This window comes from Neoarius graeffei, chromosome 27 (assembly GCF_027579695.1).
Source record: "Neoarius graeffei isolate fNeoGra1 chromosome 27, fNeoGra1.pri, whole genome shotgun sequence".
Classification (NCBI taxonomy): Eukaryota; Metazoa; Chordata; class Actinopteri; order Siluriformes; family Ariidae; genus Neoarius; species Neoarius graeffei.
Window position 1 is genome coordinate 27656486 of NC_083595.1, and position 19071 is coordinate 27675556.

Sequence of the window (19071 nt, forward strand, 5' to 3'; positions counted from 1 at the left end):
AATGAGTCCATCCCTTGCACTGTGTTTAGCCAATCAGGCGATGGTAAGCTTGTGTTTGTCGTGAGTGACGTCAAAACCAAGCACAGCTTTTTTATTTGCTCCTAAACCCCATACATGCTCATCATCATCATCATCATCATTATCATTACCTCCACCAAGGAGGTTGTTTTCAGTGTGGTTTGGTTGTCTGTCTGTCTGCCAAAAGGCAGGATTGCACAAAATCTATTGACCTGATTTCCATGAAACTTGGTGGAAAGGTGTTACATCGCCCAAAGAACAGCCCCTTAAATGTTGGAGTGGATCCAAGGCACGGGGCAGATCCATTAATTTAGAGATACACTATTTGGCCTTGACGGAGATTTGCATTCTCTGAGTGCCCTTCTAGATTTATTTGTTTTTACTTTTTATTTATATACCTTATTGCAAAATGTAACTCATATGGCATGTTTTAGGTTACCTGCTAAAGCCAGCTTGGTAGCTTCTGAGTCAGATTAAGCAAACAAGCTACCCAAGTAGACATCTGAAGCACATTATGATTAAATTAAATGGATTCAGGCACCGTGAAGGTTTATTTTTATGTCATTTTAAGCTTTAACATAACATCAGATCCATCCATCCATTATCTGTAGGCGCTTATCCTGTGCAGGGTCACGGGCTAGCTGGAGCCTATCCCAGCTGACTACGGGCGAAAGGCGGGGTACACCCTGGACAAGTCGCCAGGTCATTGCAGGGCTGACACATAGACACAGACAACCATTCACACTCACAGTCACACCTACGGTCAATTTAGAGTCACCGGTTAACCTAACCTGCATGTCTTTGGACTGTGGGGGAAACCGGAGCACCCGGAGGAAACCCACGCGGACACGGGGAGAACATGCAAACTCCGCACAGAAAGACTCAAACCCAGAACCTTCTTGCTGTGAGGTGACGGTGCTAACCACTACACCACCATGTCGACCACAACATCAGATAAATCTACAAAATAGCATGCTAGATTGTTTATGTCCCCAAAAACATCTTATTGTGTGTCCCACCCATAATCACGCCCAGGGAAAATATGGCACATACATAATATGTACAGACAGGTGAATTATTATTATTATTATTATTATTAAGAAAAACCTGGTGGCACGGTGGTGTAGTGGTTAGCGCTGTCGCCTCACAGCAAGAAGGTCCAGGTTCGAGCCCCGTGGCCGGCGAGGGCCTTTCTGTGCGGAGTTTGCATGTTCTCCCCGTGTCCGCGTGGGTTTCCTCCGGGTGCTCCGGTTTCCCCCACAGTCCAAAGACATGCAGGTTAGGTTAACTGGTGACTCTAAATTGAGCGTAGGTGTGAATGTGAGTGTGAATGGTTGTCTGTGTCTATGTGTCAGCCCTGTGATGACCTGGTGACTTGTCCAGGGTGTACCCCGCCTTTCGCCCGTAGTCAGCTGGGATAGGCTCCAGCTTGCCTGCGACCATGTAGAACAGGATAAAGCGGCTACAGATAATGAGATGAGATGAGAAGAAAACCCCCTAAATTACTGAGTGAAAAACATAACCAGTGTAGATACTATACTGCATGATCCAGGAACTAATTAACATCCTGCCGTGTTCTTTGGCACGTATAAAAAAAAAAAAATGCTGATCTGACCCAATTGATTTCAGTTTTGGATTAAGAAGGCAGGTCACTTTGAAAGAGAGTTAATTATTGAGGAAGGAACAAAGATTGTTCATGTGGCTGTGTTTCAATAGGAACAGTGTCTAAAGTGATCTACAGCACTGTGCAAAAGTCTTAGGCACCCTATTTTTTTTCATACAAACGTTGTTATATTTTATGACTTCTACATTATCGAGTCAGTACAAAATTAAATGTGGGCGGCACGGTGGTGTAGTGGTTAGCGCTGTCACCTCACAGCAAGAAGGTCCAGGTTCGAGCCCCGTGGCCGGCGAGGGCCTTTCTGTGTGGAGTTTGCATGTTCTCCCCGTGTCCGCGTGGGTTTCCTCCGGGTGCTCCGGTTTCCCCCACAGTCCAAAGACATGCAGGTTAGGTTAACTGGTGACTCTAAATTGACCGTAGGTGTGAATGTGAGTGTGAATGGTTGTCTGTGTCTATGTGTCAGTCTTGTGATGACCTGGCGACTTGTCCAGGGTGTACCCCGCCTTTCGCCCGTAGTCAGCTGGGATAGGCTCCAGCTTGCCTGCGACCCTGTAGAACAGGATAAAGCGGCTACAGATAATGAGATGAGATGAAAATGAAATGTTACAGAAAAAAAGTTCGTATCTGAGCAGCGTATTCCACAAGAGAGCACTTTTCAGATTAAAAAAGAAAACATAATGAAGGCTGCTGGGTTTTGGTGCAAAATTAAGAAGCGAGTGTGATGGTCAAAGTGTCCAGAAGAACTGGGGCTGGTTCTGTAAGATGCTCGATAAAACCTACAGCTCATTTCCTTATTAAACTGCACTCATTGTACCAGAGACTACTATATATATTTTTTAAACCAAAGGGTCGTCTCACACCAAATATTTCATTTATTATGGCTTACTGATTACTGTTGATAGTATTTTTTAATGCTGAAACGTTTAATTTCGTTATTTTTTTAAGCCATTTTTGGTCGACAGCATTTCTTTACATGTGCCTGAGACTTTTGCACAGAGGTACCTGTGTGCTGTGGTCATAAACACTCGTCCAATTATACACACTTGCCATATCCCAGTCAATATCCTGCCCCCAGGCGCCACACTGATTTTTACACTCTGTGTGTGTGTGTAGCACAGCTGTCTCAGCTGGAGAGCTACTTATTATTCTGTTCATCCTCTCCACACCTCTACACGCACATCCCTCCATTTCTCATCCTGTCTCTACCTTCAGCCCTTGTTTCTTCTTTTTCACCTACTCTGTATCAGCGAGAACCGTGATACTAAGTTATCAGACTCAGCATATGTGCCACCAAGATTAGTTTGCAAGTTTAATTAATTTGTATCAAGGAAACTCTGGAGCAGTTGCAGCAATTAGCAGGTAATAGAAAACGGTGGGGTGGCCAGTTTCAACGTTTTAATCCTACTGGGATCTAGAAGGCTTTCTGATCCAGCTTGGAAGCAGGATCATCGCTTACTGTCCCGAAAATGTTTTTGACATTAAATAGGGTGTGCTTCATATGAAATATGAAAACGAAAGGAAAAGACATGTGGTGTGGAGACAATGAGATTTCTCTCGCAAGTTGCTCTATTTCCTTCTATCCAGCCGACGCTGATTCACTTGTAAAGGAGTGTAAATGTTATGTAATATCCTGTGCTGCAGTACTGCACCTCGAAGTCTCACCGTTTTGACTTGCCTTGTCATTGCATTATGAAAAAAAAACAAAACATACTTCTTATAAAAGACAAATGGCCCCTAAAAGACTTCTTGATTTTTGGGTCCTGTCTGTCCTGACACAATCAGCCCCATGTTTTCAGGGCAGCTATACGTTACATTACATCACAGGCATTTATCAGACGCTCTTATCCAGAGCGACGTACAAAGTGAGAAATAATCTATTGCCAAAAAATATACAAGGAATGTTTAGTGAGAGAGAGGGGGGATATAATCTAAGGGGAGACCTAAATTTTAAAAAATCAAAGGTTCGAACAAATATGAAAAACATGTGCGTATCGAGCTGTGGGGTGACTTTATGGAACAGACTGGAGACAGAAATAAAACAAAGTGCAAATATAAATCTGTTTAAAAAAAGGTACAAAAAATATTTTTAAACAAGTATATAGAAGAGGAAGTATGTTAGCGGAGGACGATGAGGGATAAATAGAATAGGGTTGATTGTTATATTAGAACTAACTTAGTATATGGTATATATTTATTTATGGGGATAGTTTATATATTCATATTTACAGGGATAGGTATGTAGTAGATATTTATTTTGTAATTATATATTTATATAGATACTTATGAACTGCATATATGGTATGTATATATATATATATATATATATATATATATATATATATATATATGTAATTATATATTTATATAGATATTTATGAAGTGTATATATGGTATGTAGTATATATTTATTTTGTAATTAAATATTTATATAGATATTTATGAAGTGTATATATATATATATATGGTATGTAGTATATATTTATTTTTGTAATTATATAGATATTCATGAAGTGTATATATGGTATATATTTTTATAGGTGTATTAATGTAGTTTGGATTTCGGGGTAGTTAAAAAGGGGTGGGAAATTAAAAAAGTATTGTACTTCTTCCCACTCCTTTTTCGAACAATGTGCGGTGTTTTGTAATGTCTTAGCTCTTTATGTTATCTCATCTCATCTCATTATCTCTAGCCGCTTTATCCTTCTACAGGGTCGCAGGCAAGCTGGAGCCTATCCCAGCTGACTACAGGCGAAAGGCGGGGTACACCCTGGACAAGTCGCCAGGTCATCACAGGGCTGACACATAGACACAGACAACCATTCACACTCACATTCACACCTACGGTCAATTTAGAGTCACCAGTTAACCTAACCTGCATGTCTTTGGACTGTGGGGGAAACCGGAGCACCCGGAGGAAACCCACGCGGACACGGGGAGAACATGCAAGCTCCACACAGAAAGGCCCTCGCCGGCCCCGGGGCTCGAACCCAGGACCTTCTTGCTGTGAGGCGACAGCGCTAACCACTACACCACCGTGCCGCCGCTCTTTATGTTATTTTATTTTATTTTTTTAATTTCTTGTTTTCTTTCTTTTGTATGTACAAATAGTTACATACATTTTTTTATACATGTTCGAAATAAAAATAAATTCAACGTACAACGTACCCACAAGGGTTAGATGCCTTGCTCAAGGGCACTTCAGCCATTCCTGCTGGTCCAGGGAATCGACCCGGTGACCTTTTGGTCCCAAAGCTGCTTCTCTAACCATTATGCAATGACTAAGATATATGGCTATACAGTATGCTATATATCTTAATCAAGACTGTGGTGAATTTTGTGAGAAGCATCATTTTGAGATTTTCTGTGCGATTCAAATTGCACACACACGTACATCAGTAAAACGGTGCATAAGCACAATTAAAAGTGTGTTTCAGGGTACGTATACTTCCACAAGTTAACTTTTTTTCCCTTGCTACAGTGGATATAAAAAGTGTACACACCCTGTTAAAATGAGACCACGGTAAATAATTTCAAAACTTTTCCCACCTTTAATGTGATCTATAACCTGTACAATTCAATTGTAAAACAAACAAATCTGTTAGGCGGAAAACATACAAAATAAAAAACGTACAATAAGCTGGTTGCATAAGTGTGCACACCCTTAAACTAATACTTTGTTGAAGCACCTTTTGATTTAATTACAGCATTCAGTCTTTTTGGGTTCACACCTGCCATCAATTAAAATGACTCTGATTAACCCCAAATAAAGTTCAGACATTTACTCAGTTGCCTCCTCCAGCAAAAGCCAGGGTTCACAGAGAGCTTACAAAGCATCACAGGGATCTCATTGTTGAAAGGTATCAGTCAGGAGAAGGGTACAAAAACATTTCCACGGCATTAGATATACCATGGAGCGCAGTGAAGACAGTCATCAAGAAGTGGAGAAAATATGGGACAACAGTGACATTACCGAGAACTGGACGTCCCTCCAAAATTGATGAAAAGACGACGAAAACTGGTCAGTGAGGCTGCCGAGAGGCCTACAGCAACACTGAAGGAGCTGCAGGAACTTCTGGCAAGTACTGGTTGTGTACTACATGTGACAACAATCTCCCGTATTCTCCATATGTCTGGACTATGAGGTAGGGTCAAAGAAAAACATCCAGGCCTGGCTAAATTTTGCAAAAAAAAATACATCAACTCTCCCAAAAGCATGTGGGAAAATGTGTTACGGTCTGATGAAACCAGGGTTGAACTTTTTGGCCACAATTCCAAAAGGTATGTTTGGCGCAAAAACACCACTGCGCATCACCAAAAGAACCCCATACCCACGGTGAAGCATGGTGGTGGCAGCATCATGTTTTGGGGTTGTTTTTCTTCAGCTGGAACAGGGGCTTTAGTCAAGGTGGAGGGAATTATGAACAGTTCTAAATACCAGTCAATTTTGGCCCAAAACCTTCAGGTGTCTGCTAGAAAGCTGAAGATGAAGAGGAATTTCATCTTTCAGCACGACAATGACCCCAAGCATACATCGAAATCAACAAAAGAATGGCTTCACCAGAAGAAAATTAAAGCCCAGCCAGAGCCCAGACCTAAATCCAGTTGAAAATCTGTGGGGTGACCTGAAGAGGGCTGTGCGCAAGCGATGCCCTCGCAGTCTGAAAGATTTGGAGCACTTTTGCAAGGAAGAGTGGGCAAATATTGGCAAGTCTAGATGTGGCAGGCTGCTAGACTCCGACCCAAAAAGACCGAATGCTGTAATTAAATCAAAAGGTGCTTCAACAAAGTATTAGTTTAAGGGTGTGCACACTTATGCAACCAGCTTATTGTATATTTTTTATTTTTTATGTTTTTCCCCCCTAAAATATTTGTTTGTTTTTCAATTGAATTGTACAGGTTATAGATCACATTAATGGTGGGAAATATCTCATCTCATCTCATTATCTGTAGCCGCTTTATCCTGTTCTACAGGGTCGCAGGCAAGCTGGAGCCTATCCCAGCTGACTACGGGCGAAAGGCGGGGTACACCCTGGACAAGTCGCCAGGTCATCACAGGGCTGACACATAGACACAGACAACCATTCACACTCACATTCACACCTACGGTCAATTTAGAGTCACCAGTTAACCTAACCTGCTTGTCTTTGGACTGTGGGGGAAACCGGAGCTCTCGGAGGAAACCCACGCGGACACGGGGAGAACATGCAAACTCCACACAGAAAGGCCCTCGCCGGCCACGGGGCTCGAACCCGGACCTTCTTGCTGTGAGGCGACAGCGCTAACCACTACACCACCATGCCGCCTACACTTTTTATATCCACTGTAAATGTAATTGTAAATATTGGAAATCTCAACCATTGCAGCCGTTTATAATTGATATCGCCCGTGGGTGTAAAGAGCAGCTCCTAACCAATCAGCGCACAGGAGGCAGGGTTTGATTGGGGAAACAATTAATCACGATAAACTGGTTGAACATCTGAAAAATGTACTTCCCTGTCCTCAATGTGTCCTTTTGTCCTATAGAGGGGATTTCATATATAGGCGAAGCCATGGCCTAAACTTAAGACTTGAATAGAAGCAGCTTTGGGACCAAAAGGTCACCAGTTCAATTCCCTGGACAAGCAGGAATGGCTGAAGTGTCCTGGAGCAAGGCACCTAACCCCCAACTGCTCCCTGGGCTCCTCTGGGTATGTTGTATGTTGCTCTGGATAAGCGTGTCTGCTAAATGCCTGTGATGTAATGTAATTTCTCAGTATTTGAAAAGGGACATACTGTAGCTTTAGTGATGATTATTGTCTCATTGCTATAAGAGAGTAGTAGGAGTGTTTATAACAAATGTATTCCTTTAAAAGAGAAAAAGAATGAATTGTTGACAATCACACACAAACGCACATACGCACACACACACACACTTGTAGCCTAGCGGTAGGCAGACGGGTTCAGGGTGTTCTTACTCACCCTGTTTGTTGTGCAGTTGCTTTATTGCTGGGGAGAGCGGGATGCTGGGGGCACCTGCGTGAAAAACAACTGCAATTAAAAGGGCTTTGGAAAACAGTGCAAATGCAGCACACAGATCTGAAGGTCTGAAGCAGTGGCGGCGGCCCGCTTCCCAGACGCTGCAGCCTTCCTGTGGTAGACGCTCCCTTCGAAACTGACTCTTAATGTAGTGTGCATCATCAAAATCATGTGGCCTTCTATGTCAGTCTTAAAGGATTTATCCTACCTCAATACTAACGCTGGAAACGAGGCGCAAAGCATCATGATCATCAATATAAAGGATTAATACTAGTATGGGATGGAACCTAACAACACGTTAGCTGATTCCCATTCGCGTTCATTTACACATTAGCACTGATCGTTACTATCAATGCCACAGCTGCTACTCTGAAAAGCAGGAGAGCTCTCACCCTTCCAGCTACACACCTTTTCTTCCTCCTGTCCTCAGCCCTCCCTCGTCCCCTGTGGCTGCTGCTCCACGGTGCTGCATTTCCACTGCGCTTTTAACTGCAGTCGTCTTTCACAGCCGGGACAGATGGAGAGCACTCAGCCCTAATGATACCCAGAAGCCTCTGCTCTCCCAGCCCTGGCCTTATGTGTGTGTGTGTGTGTGAGAGAGTGTAGGAGCAGATTACTCCATTCAGGTGCGAGACTCCTACCTGCCTTCCTCCAGATCTCTTCAGGCAGGTAGCCAGACGGAGGCCGATGAAGGAAGTCTCGGTGAATGTCTGTTATACAGAGTCAGACAGTTACTTTACAAGGTTTTGCAAACATGCCATGGCTGAACTATTTATGACAGAATTGGCAAGGTTTTTGCTGAACTATTCCTTTCCATACACAAAACGCATGCTTTTACAGCACACACTGTTTATATTAAATAAAACTAGCTGAGAGATGATAGCACTATTAAAGCTCATTAAAGCTAAACCATCATCATAAAGCTCCTCTGAAAGGTCATCATAAAGACAGTGATGGAGGAGAGCTGAATCAAAATGAGTTCACACCTTTCTTCATATCCTCCACGTCACTGTAACGCCGGATCCAGTGGTTCATCTCTTCACGGTCGGCCTCCTGACAGCGCCGCAGCACGGTCAGAGAGCGCCTCGTCTTCTCCACCATGTCCATAATGCAGTTCAGCAACTGAGACAGAGAGAGAGAGAGAGAAAAACACACACAATATTATTATCCTTCTATGTTAACAATTCTTAACGTCCATCCATTATCCGTAACCGCTTATCCTGTGCAGGGTCGCAGGCAAGCTGGAGCCTATCCCAGCTGACTACGGGCGAAAGGCGGGGTACACCCTGGACAAGTCGCCAGATCATCGCAGGACTGACACACAGACACAGACAACCATTCACACTCACATTCACACCTACGGTCAATTTAGAGTCACCAGTTAACCTAACCTGCATGTCTTTGGACTGTAGGGGAAACCGGAGCACCCGGAGGAAACCCACGCGGACACGGGGAGAACATGCAAACTCCGCACAGAAAGGCCCTCGCCGGCCACGGGGCTCGAACCTGGACCTTCTTGCTGTGAGGCGACAGCGCTAACCACTACACCACCGTGCCGCCCCAAATTCTTAACAAAAGGGTCTTATTGGTCTCATCCATCCATCCATATGTTATCTGTAGCCGCTTATCCTGTTCTACAGGGTCGCAGGCAAGCTGGATCCTATCCCAGCTGACTATGGGTGAGAGGCGGGGTACACCCTGGACAAGTCGGCAGGTTATCGCAAGGCTGGCACAAACAACCATTCGCACGTGCGGTCAATTTAGAGCCACCGATTACTTATTGTTCTCATTTAAATTAATTAATAAAGAGATCAACTTCAATCAAACATATGGTGAAAACATATCAGTGGGGACTGAGCTAAGAAAACCAATATCCTGGCTAAATAAATGTAATTACTTTAGAACGCCAAAAATCACGATGAGTAGTAAAATGTGATTGATTGTGCAGTTGGACGCTGAAGGTAAATGAAGTGAGACTGAAAGTGAGACGTGTATTTATGGCTGATCAGAACAGCACCTGTAGCTTTTGAATGATGTGCTGTAAAAACTTCCTGCTGTGTTTGTGTGTGTATATGTGTGTGTGTGTGTGTGAGAGATAGCAGCGCAGGCGCGAGGCTTTTAGTTCAGAGCGGCGCAGTGTTTGTGAAACCCATTAGAGCTGTCCAGGTGCGACCCTAAGTGCTTTGTAGGATGTGTGCATCTGCTCAAATGTGTTTGTGATTGTGTGTGTGTGTGTGTGTGTGTGTGTGAGAGAGAGAGACAGTGGTGCTGTGAGTGTTTTAGTGGATAAACACAACAGAGCCGTAACAATAGTGCTGGAACAGCTGTGTGGCTGATGAGAGGGGCCAAACCGATTCATCCTGCCCTCTCACTCCTACATCTCACTCTCTCGGTCTGCCTTCTTCCTCTCCTGTACCCTGCATCCATCGACCCATGACTCACTCTTTCTCCCTGCTCTCATCTACTCATTCATTCCTTCTTCCTTTGTACTTTTTCTTCATTCACTCACCCTTTCTTCATCTGTATTCTGCAGTCATTAACACCACACCACACCACACCACACCACACCACTCTCTCTTTCTCTTCTTTTCTTTCTTGACGTCACTGGGAGTACCAACTAACCAGCCCAAACTTCACTATGACATGAAACCTGTTGTAGAAACTTTGTACGAGGTGTTTTTTTAATCATTTTTGTACCCGTTCCTTCTCTCTCTCTCTTTCTTTCTCTCTCCCACCAACCCGTCTCACTCTACTGCTCTCTCCTTTCCTAATTTTTCTTTTTTCCACCTTCATTCTTATTCCCTAACCACTCTGTCTCCTTCCATTACTGTTCCTCCATTCCTCAGTCTGTGTGTGTGTGTGGCTATATTTATTTCAGTGGAGTGTTTCTAATTTGGCCGAGACCCAGCACAGGCCGGTCTCTCTCTCTCTTTCTCTGTGACTGCAGCCCGTGTCTCAGCTGCTCAGCCCAGCTGGATCTCCTCCGCTGGGTCCTTCATTCCATCTGTGCCCCTTTTTAACTCGTGCTCTATATTTGTGTGTGATTTTGTGCACGCGTACGGTACATTTGTGCTGAAAGTGTTGTGAGTCTGAGAAGACCTTCTTAACTCATCACACAAGCTCAGCTGCTTTTGGATCTACCTGTACACACACACACACACACACACATATTCCCCCCTTGCACCCAGCAGAGATACCAGGTGTGTGAACATGAACCAATATGCAGACGTACGTTATCCAGGTGCTTCCACTCCTCAGCCCACTCACGGTCGGTGAGCCGGTGATCGATGACCTCCTCCTGACGCGCTCCATGAACAGCTGCAACACACACATACACACCTGAGTGAGCATGTGGATCAGAGAAACTGCAGCCCTAACTAAATCAGCTCTCCTGCTTCAGCATTCGACAGCTGCTTCCCAGTTATACCTGGACTGTCATTTTGGCTCAAGCCCTCTTATGGAACGTGATGATGTCATGACCGACACCAGTAGTTTCAATAAACTACTGGTGCGTTCAGATGGAATTTGTGACTTCGAGATAACGACATGGAAAGCTGGTTGACTGATTCTATGATATACTGACTTTCAGTGGTTAAACCTGTGATCGCATTACATCACGACTCGTGATCTCTTAACTACTGACTTCTGAAGTTATGAATCCATAAGAGGTAATGTGGGAAAGCTGCATCTCTGTCTCTTGGTGTGCCTGACCTGTCTGACGGTGGCGTTCGCGAGAGTCTCTGTGCTCGCTGTGTCTGTAGGCGTCTCTGTAGTGGTGAGCCATGGCCATGTCCTCCAGGCGGTACTGCTGTGGGCCAGGGGCGCTCGGGTGGGCCAGGCCATTGGGAGGGTGAGTGGGCAGGCCGTTTGGAGGAGCGTGTGCTGCGATGCCGCTGCTCGGACTGAAGCGCTGACTTGGGCTGACTGTACACGGCCGCTTCGCCATGTGCTCGGTGTGCAAGGCTTCTCTCTCACCTCCCGCCTCTTTGGTCCTACACAAAGACAGGGACAGAGGATTAAACTCAAAACTCACTGAGCTTACAAAAACAAAGCCTTTTCTCTCCGGGATTGACTTGAGCTGACAAGCCAGTATGAACGGGAATAAATGTTCTAGAAACTTCCCACAAGTAGCACGAGCGCACGTGGAGGATACAAACGGTTGAAGATGACACAAATGACATTACGCCCAAAGTTATACGTGTAATTTGACGACAGGAACCACAAACCTCAGTGTTGACTGAAAGAAGATGAGTGAGGTGGTAAATAGTTAGCGTCTCCCATGTAAACACTCTTGTCTGATATAAATTGAACATTTAACTTCTGCAGCTTTAATCAGAGCAGAGCCAGAGGACCAGCTGCACGTCTCCCTAATGCGTCTCTCTGTCTCCGTCTCTCCACACGCCGATTCCAGCTGTGTGCCATATGCATGCGCTCTGTGCAGATCCCAGTTAATCTCCCAATCTCTTTCTCTCACACATTATTTCACTCTCGTCCTTCTTTTCTCTCTCTCTCTCCACATTTACTTCCTTCTTCTCCTCACCTCTTATATCTCTCTCAGCATCTCATTTTCACCATCTCCTTCTGTTCGGGTTGACTATTTTCCGACATTCTTTTTCTTTCTCTTGCTCTCCCTCTAAATATACACCTCTCTCTTTTGCCATTTCCGTATCTCTCTTGTTCCCTCTCTCTCCATTTCGTTCGTTCTTGTTTTTACCTCTTTCACCATCCCTGTTGCTTCTTCTCGCATTCTTTCTCGCTTATTGAGTTCTCCCCAGACTCCCTCCTACTTTGTCTTTCCCTTCTTTTTTCTCCCAATCTCTTTTCACTCTTTCTCCATCTCCCATCATCTCTCTCTCTCTCTCTCTCTCTCTCTCACCACTGCATAGTGTGAGCTCTCTCTCTGGCAGATGTTCGATGACACCGGTGTGTGTGTGTGCGCATGTGTGTGAACCATCTGGCCAGCCTGCCTCTGAAATTAATCTGTTTAGCTCGGCACCGTGTTCAGAGGTGAAGCGTCCTCGCCTGCTCTGACCACAGCAGCCCCAGAATGTGTCCGCATCCTTACGTATGTTACAGACATGTTTCCGAGGTATGTGTCGGTGAGACATCCCAGCGTCCCTCTGTCATTAACGCAGGCCTAATGCTGCTCTATCAAGCAGGTCCATACAAGACTGTGACAGGTTTAGAGAAAAATCAAGTCACAATCCCCTCTTTGGGCTGATCATGGGTACTGATGGTACTTCACCGAAGCATTTTACTGTAAATTAAAACAACAAGTAGCTGTGTAGATGTTAAAAATCTGTCTTAAACCACTTATTTTCCTTTTGCTCTACTTCTGTTACATTAAGTTCAAACTTTATTGTTGTGCACTGCGATGTATATTGTGTATCATGAACGTAGGAAGAGTGTGTGCACGCACACGCGAGAGAGACAGAGAGATAAAATATTCGCCTCTTAGTAAAATCCAGCCAAATCGCACAAACCAAAGCAGCAGCTGGCGCTGGAGGTGTGTTTGTTACATCTCTCGCTCTCTCTCTCAGGATCAGAGGTTCAGAACATCACCATCTGGACACATCATAACATATGGGCAGTAACCAGGGCACTCACAGGAGAAAGGGGGAGGGGGACAGACAGTGGGCAGTCTGGTCTTTAAATCAAAATTTTTTTCACTAAAGGCTCTGTGTGTGTGTGTGTGTGTGTGTGTGTGTGTGTGTGTGTGTGTGTGTGTGTGTGTTGTTGCTCGAGGTGTTGTGTAAGTTGCGTAACAACTCTAACATAAGTATATGGCTCACTCTGGTCATTATGGTGGTTGGTAAACCACATCATCTCCTTTCTGTATTAAAATTAATAGCACCCTACATTTCCAGCATCTACACTCACCGGCCACTTTATTAGGAACACCCGTACACCTGCTGTTTGATGCAGTTCTCTAATCAGCCGATCCCTTGACGGCAGCACGATGCAGAAAATCATGCAGATACAAATCAAGAGCTTCAGTTAATTAACGTTCACAACATTTCAAACATCAGAATGGGAAAAATTGTCAAGAAGTGTGACCTTCTTTCACTGTGGCGTGGGTGTTGGTTTGAGCCAGATGGACCGGTTTGAGTATTTCAGAAACTGCTGATCTCCTGGGGTTTTCACACACAACAGTCTTGAGAGTTTACACAGAATGGTGCGAAAAACAAACAACACTGAGTGAGTGAGTGAGTGAGTGTTCTGTGGGTGGAAACAAATGCCTTGTTGATAAGAGAGGTCAGAGGAAAATGGCCAGATTGGTTCGAGCTGCCAGGAAGGATATAGCAAGTCATAGCAACTCTTCACAACCGTGGTGAGCAGAAAAGCACCTCAGCATGCAACAGCAGAAAAACACACTGCGTTCTACTCCTGCAGCCAAGAACAGGAATCTTAGAATCAAGAACAAGTTCCTATTAAAGTGGCCGGTGAGTGTATAATGATAATACAAAATTCCAACACATGGTCAATTAAAAAAAAAAAAAAGCTGTAATCAAATATTTGAAAAGAAAACAGAACCGAAATGAATTTCCTTTTTCAGACCTTTTGAGCCAAAAGAGGACAGAGAGATAATTGAGGAAATCCTGGACAGAGAACTGAGCGAAAACGGAGAGGTAAGAAAAGAAAGACAGAACACAGGTGCGGGTGAGAATGGACGTGCAGATAATATGAGATATTTCCCTCTCCCACCTGCGTGACCAGCGCTGATCATGATTTGCTTTAATCACTCCATGTGCTGTTTGTTTATTTTGACTTTTTTTCTTGACATGTCCTTTGTTTTGATTTAAGTCTCATCTCTGCCACCACTCCGTTACTGGTGATTAGTGATTAGTTTTTAAATGCCCTCTTGTCCCTTTGCCGTGTTGTGAAGTATACGTTTCTCTTGTTCTTTATGATTGTGGATTATTGGTGTTTGACGCCGCCCGCCTGTTCTCTGACCCCTATCTGGAACATTCACCCTAATAAACACTCTCCCATTTTACACACTCACCTCCTGCATGTTACAAAACCACAATATTAGAACAGAACACAGTGAAAAAGGCACAATATGACTTTTTCTTTTTCGATACTGGGACTGAAACCTTGACCAATCCTGATAACCATCCTATATTATTCTCTTTAAAAATGAAAACGCTTTAAAAAAAATATAGATAGATAGATAGATAGATAGATAGATAGATAGATAGATAGATAGATACTACCGTTCAAAAGTTTGGGGTCACTTTGAAATGTCCTTATTTTTGAAAGAAAAGCACTGTTCTTTTCAATGAAGATCACTTTAAACTAATCAGAAATCCACTCTATACATTGCTAATGTGGTAAATGACTATTCTAGCTGCAAATGTCTGGTTTTTGGTGCAATATCTCCATAGGTGTATAGAGGCCCATTTCCAGCAACTCTCACTCCAGTGTTCTAATGGTACAATGTGTTTGCTCATTGCCTCAGAAGGCTAATGGATGATTAGAAAACCCTTGTACAATCATGTTAGCACAGCTGAAAACAGTTTAGCTCTTTAGAGAAGCTATAAAACTGACCTTCCTTTGAGCAGATTGAGTTTCTGGAGCATCACATTTGTGGGGTCGATTAAATGCTCAAAATGGCCAGAAAAATGTCTTGACTATATTTTCTATTCATTTTACAACTTATGGTGGTAAATAAAAGTGTGACGTTTCATGGAAAACACAAAATTGTCTGGGTGACCCCAAACTTTTGAACGGTAGTGTATATATTTTTTTTTAACTGAAGCTCTTCACAGTTAAACTCTTTCACACAAGAATCATTTAATATAATAAATAGAACAAAGTATAACTATAATAAACTCGATCCTAACAAAAGAAAAAAGTCGTCTCTTTGTATGTAAATATTTCCCGCTCCATAAATTACATTTTCTTTTGAAATCCAATGCCATTTGATATCTGATACCTTTTCTTTGATATCTGAGCCACATTTATTATTATTATTTTATTTTTTATTATTATTTTTGTATCAGTCTGATAGTGATACTGGTAACTTCATCGTTGCCATCTCTACTAAAAACATTTCTATTAGATCTTCCAGATTCCTGATGCCTTTATTAAAAATAAAAGTTAACATTATTGTTAATGCTGAATCTCGTTAATGCTAGTGAATGTTATTGTTAACGTTAGTTAATGTTAATGCTAGTTAACGCTGGGCTACAATTATCAACAGTCCAGAATTATCGACACATTTTCAGATTTACCAATAAAAACAATTTTACAAAGGTGAGTTTCAGTTACAGCAGTTATTATTGGTTAATTAATCAACCGGAAGACCCGCCTCGCCCGTTGATCTTGTCATCTGATGGCACAGCTCGTTACTTGAGATGGAATTTTTTTCGCACGATCAGCAATTTGAAGAAAACCCGGACATTATCATCGCAGGTAAGCATGGTGGAAAGATCATGGACATGTTTTTACTGATCAAATTCACCGATATTTCATGATCTCCTTGTTGAAACCTACTTCATTTCTGACTCTTTCATTTGACAGTCGCCATTTTGTATCTAAACGCGCGTTTGAGAAGTCACATGAGGTGTCGATAATAGTGATCGCTTTCACCGGTGTCCACCATTATCGACACCCTGTGGAATTAAGGGACATTTACAACTGTTATGGATCGATCTTTGGGTAACATTGTTGAAGTAGATGAAGTACTTTAAAAAATAAAAGTGCTGTGATTTTATAATAATTTTTTCTGATTCATAACAGAATAGAATGTTTATAGAGTATTTGGAATCCGATTGCAATAAATAGAATTAGACCAGAATTAAATTCCGAGCATATAAAAAGCTAGAAAAGCACTCGGAGAGCGCAGACCTCCGCCAAGAATCCTTTAAAAAAATCCAGGATCCAGACGGTGATCCGGATCACCGCCAAAATTTAATGGATTGTTACTTGTGCCCAGTCACACCTCTGGAAAAAATTTCAGAGCAATCCGTTCATTACTTTTTCCGTAATGTTGCTAACAGACAAACCAACCAACCAACCAACAAACAAACAAACAAACAAACCAACACTACCGAAAACATAACCTCCTTGGCGGAGGTAATTACATGCTTGAAATATTCAGATGTTTCTATTCCATTCAGAATTTTTTTTTTCAGTTTGTTGTAAATAACTACCACATATTACAATATCAGTAGACATTTTATATTTTGGTCCGAGGAATGACATGCGACCTTTGACCTGGAGTTTCATGTGGTTACAATGTCAATTACCTGTTGACGTTTATTGGTAAACTACAAAACTAGAAATTAATACAAATGATGAACAAAATGTGATCTATGAAAATATTTAGAAAGTGGGTAGAAAGTGGAACAAAAAGATTTTCCACAGGTTCAACATTATCAGTTCATTTGTTTACCAACATTAGAATTACTTCCTCATTTACGTAAGCACCGACATCCATATATTTTATATAAAAGATATTTTGTACTAAATATAAGTCTATGTAAAACAAATTTTAAATAAAAACTATGTTTTGTTAACTTAATACCACATACCGTTTTTTTTTTTAAATAAATAATCATCTGGATGTCAATAATTGTGGAACGGTGTCGATAACTGTGGACAAAGGTGTCGATAATTGTGGAACGGTGTCATGTGATCTGATACGCTAAGTAATCGGGAGTCAACTCATTTTTTTTTCCAGTGGAAGTTTGAGTAATTATTCATGCACAATTTACGTATTAAAAGTCCAAATGGCCAAAAGATTGTTAAGGTGTCAATAATTGTAGCCGCTGCTCTAGTTAATGTTACTTAATGTAAATGTTAATGTAAATGCTAGTGAAGGCTATTGGTAATGTTAACGCTAGCTAACGTAAGTGCTAGTTAATGCTTGTTAATGTCTTTCTAAAACACCTCAGCCGCTAAACCCTTTGCCCCCTCACTCAGTAATTCCTTCCTTCACTGATTCACTCAGAAACTCAAACATTTAGTAACTTGCTTGCACTTTAAATCTCTCTACTCACTCACTCGATCCCTTCCTCCCTGTTCCAGAACAAGTCCAATAACTCATTTTAGTGTGCTTGTGTGTGTGTTGACGTGTGTGTGAGTGATGAGAAGGTTATGATGACATTTACAGTGCCTGTCTGTGTTTTCACTCTTTGCCTGACTGTAGAGATATTTATTTGCACGTGGATTTATGGAGAAACCAGTTTAAAAAGAGGCGGAGGAAAAACGTCAGTGTGTGTCCAATGAATGTGTGTGTGTGTATGTGAGTGAGTGTATGTGTACCTGTCAGGCGTTCTCCTCTTGCCGTGCTCGTTGAGCTCCAGGAGGATCTCGGAAGAGTCGAGTGGCGAGTTGGCATTGGCGTCCAGCAGCAGCTGCTCGTGCTGAGCCAGGTACTGAGCGGGGGTCTGCTTGGCCAGACGGGCACAGTGCAACAGCTCCCTCTGCAGGAGGGGCAGATTGGCCTGACACACACACACACACACACACACACACACACACACACACACACACACACACACACACACACACACACAAAGAGGAGTGTAAGAAGCTGAAATATAAGAAGCAGGACAGAAGAGTAACCCACACACAGGCAGGGAGAAAGAGAAAATATACAGAGTCAGAGACAGGCCAGAGAGGAGTAATAAAAGGAATGCGGATTCAGAAGGCTGGCACATGTGAAGGTGAAAAAGGAGCAAGGGGAGTGTTGTTTTGCAGGTTTGTTATATAGTATTCTTCCTAAAAATCTGTTCAAAGCTGGGCAAATAAGGACAAAAATAAAGAGAGAAAGTGAAAGGAGTGAGTGGTGAAGTTGAAATAAACCAGACATCATCTTTGGCCCACCATGTAGGACAGCTCTCTCTTGCTCTCGCTCTCTCTCTCTTTGTCACTGACAGTGTGACACTCTGCAGCTGTTGCAGATGTTCAGGCCTCTGTGACTGATGTGCTGGATGCTGGCAGTAAATCTGGCTCTTGGTGAAATATGGTCTCACACACACCACACACACACCGTGTCTCACCACACTAATGGTGCATCCAAATGGAAATCATGAATTTGTGTTTCGGTTACAGAAATGCACAGAAACACTGCTGCTTGATGACTAGAAAACATGGGCGTAAGAATATGCTTGCTAATGAGGCTAACAGTTTAGCTAGCATGAGGAATGGTGGTGGAAATGAGTCAGAACTCTTGAGAATAGCAATATTTCCCACTGAAGTGCTGGTCAAATGACTAAGAACATGCATAATAATAAGTACATTAAATTTACACTGTGGGCGGCACGGTGGTGTAGTGGTTAGCGCTGTCGCCTCACAGCAAGAAGGTCCTGGGTTCGAGCCCCGGGGCCGGCGAGGGCCTTTCTGTGCGGAGTTTGCATGTTCTCCCCGTGTCCGCGTGGGTTTCCTCCGGGTGCTCCGGTTTCCCC

General features: G+C 42.9%; 1 protein-coding gene across 6 annotated transcripts in view; it reads right to left on the reverse strand.

Moving 5' to 3' along the window:
- The window catches only part of cbfa2t3 (CBFA2/RUNX1 partner transcriptional co-repressor 3), an 88542-nt gene that overhangs the window by 8122 nt on the left and 61349 nt on the right, over positions 1-19071 (reverse strand). For 5 of the 6 annotated variants that reach the window (XM_060911900.1, XM_060911898.1, XM_060911902.1 and 2 more), the window contains 6 exons: positions 17927-18108; positions 11366-11646; positions 10887-10972; positions 8641-8776; positions 8296-8364; positions 7598-7651 (listed from right to left, as the gene is read on the reverse strand). In XM_060911900.1, coding sequence (XP_060767883.1) covers positions 7598-7651; positions 8296-8364; positions 8641-8776; positions 10887-10972; positions 11366-11646; positions 17927-18108 — 808 coding nt within the window. The remainder of the gene's footprint in view (positions 1-7597; positions 7652-8295; positions 8365-8640; positions 8777-10886; positions 10973-11365; positions 11647-17926; positions 18109-19071) is intronic. The other variant, XM_060911899.1, reaches the window with a different exon arrangement.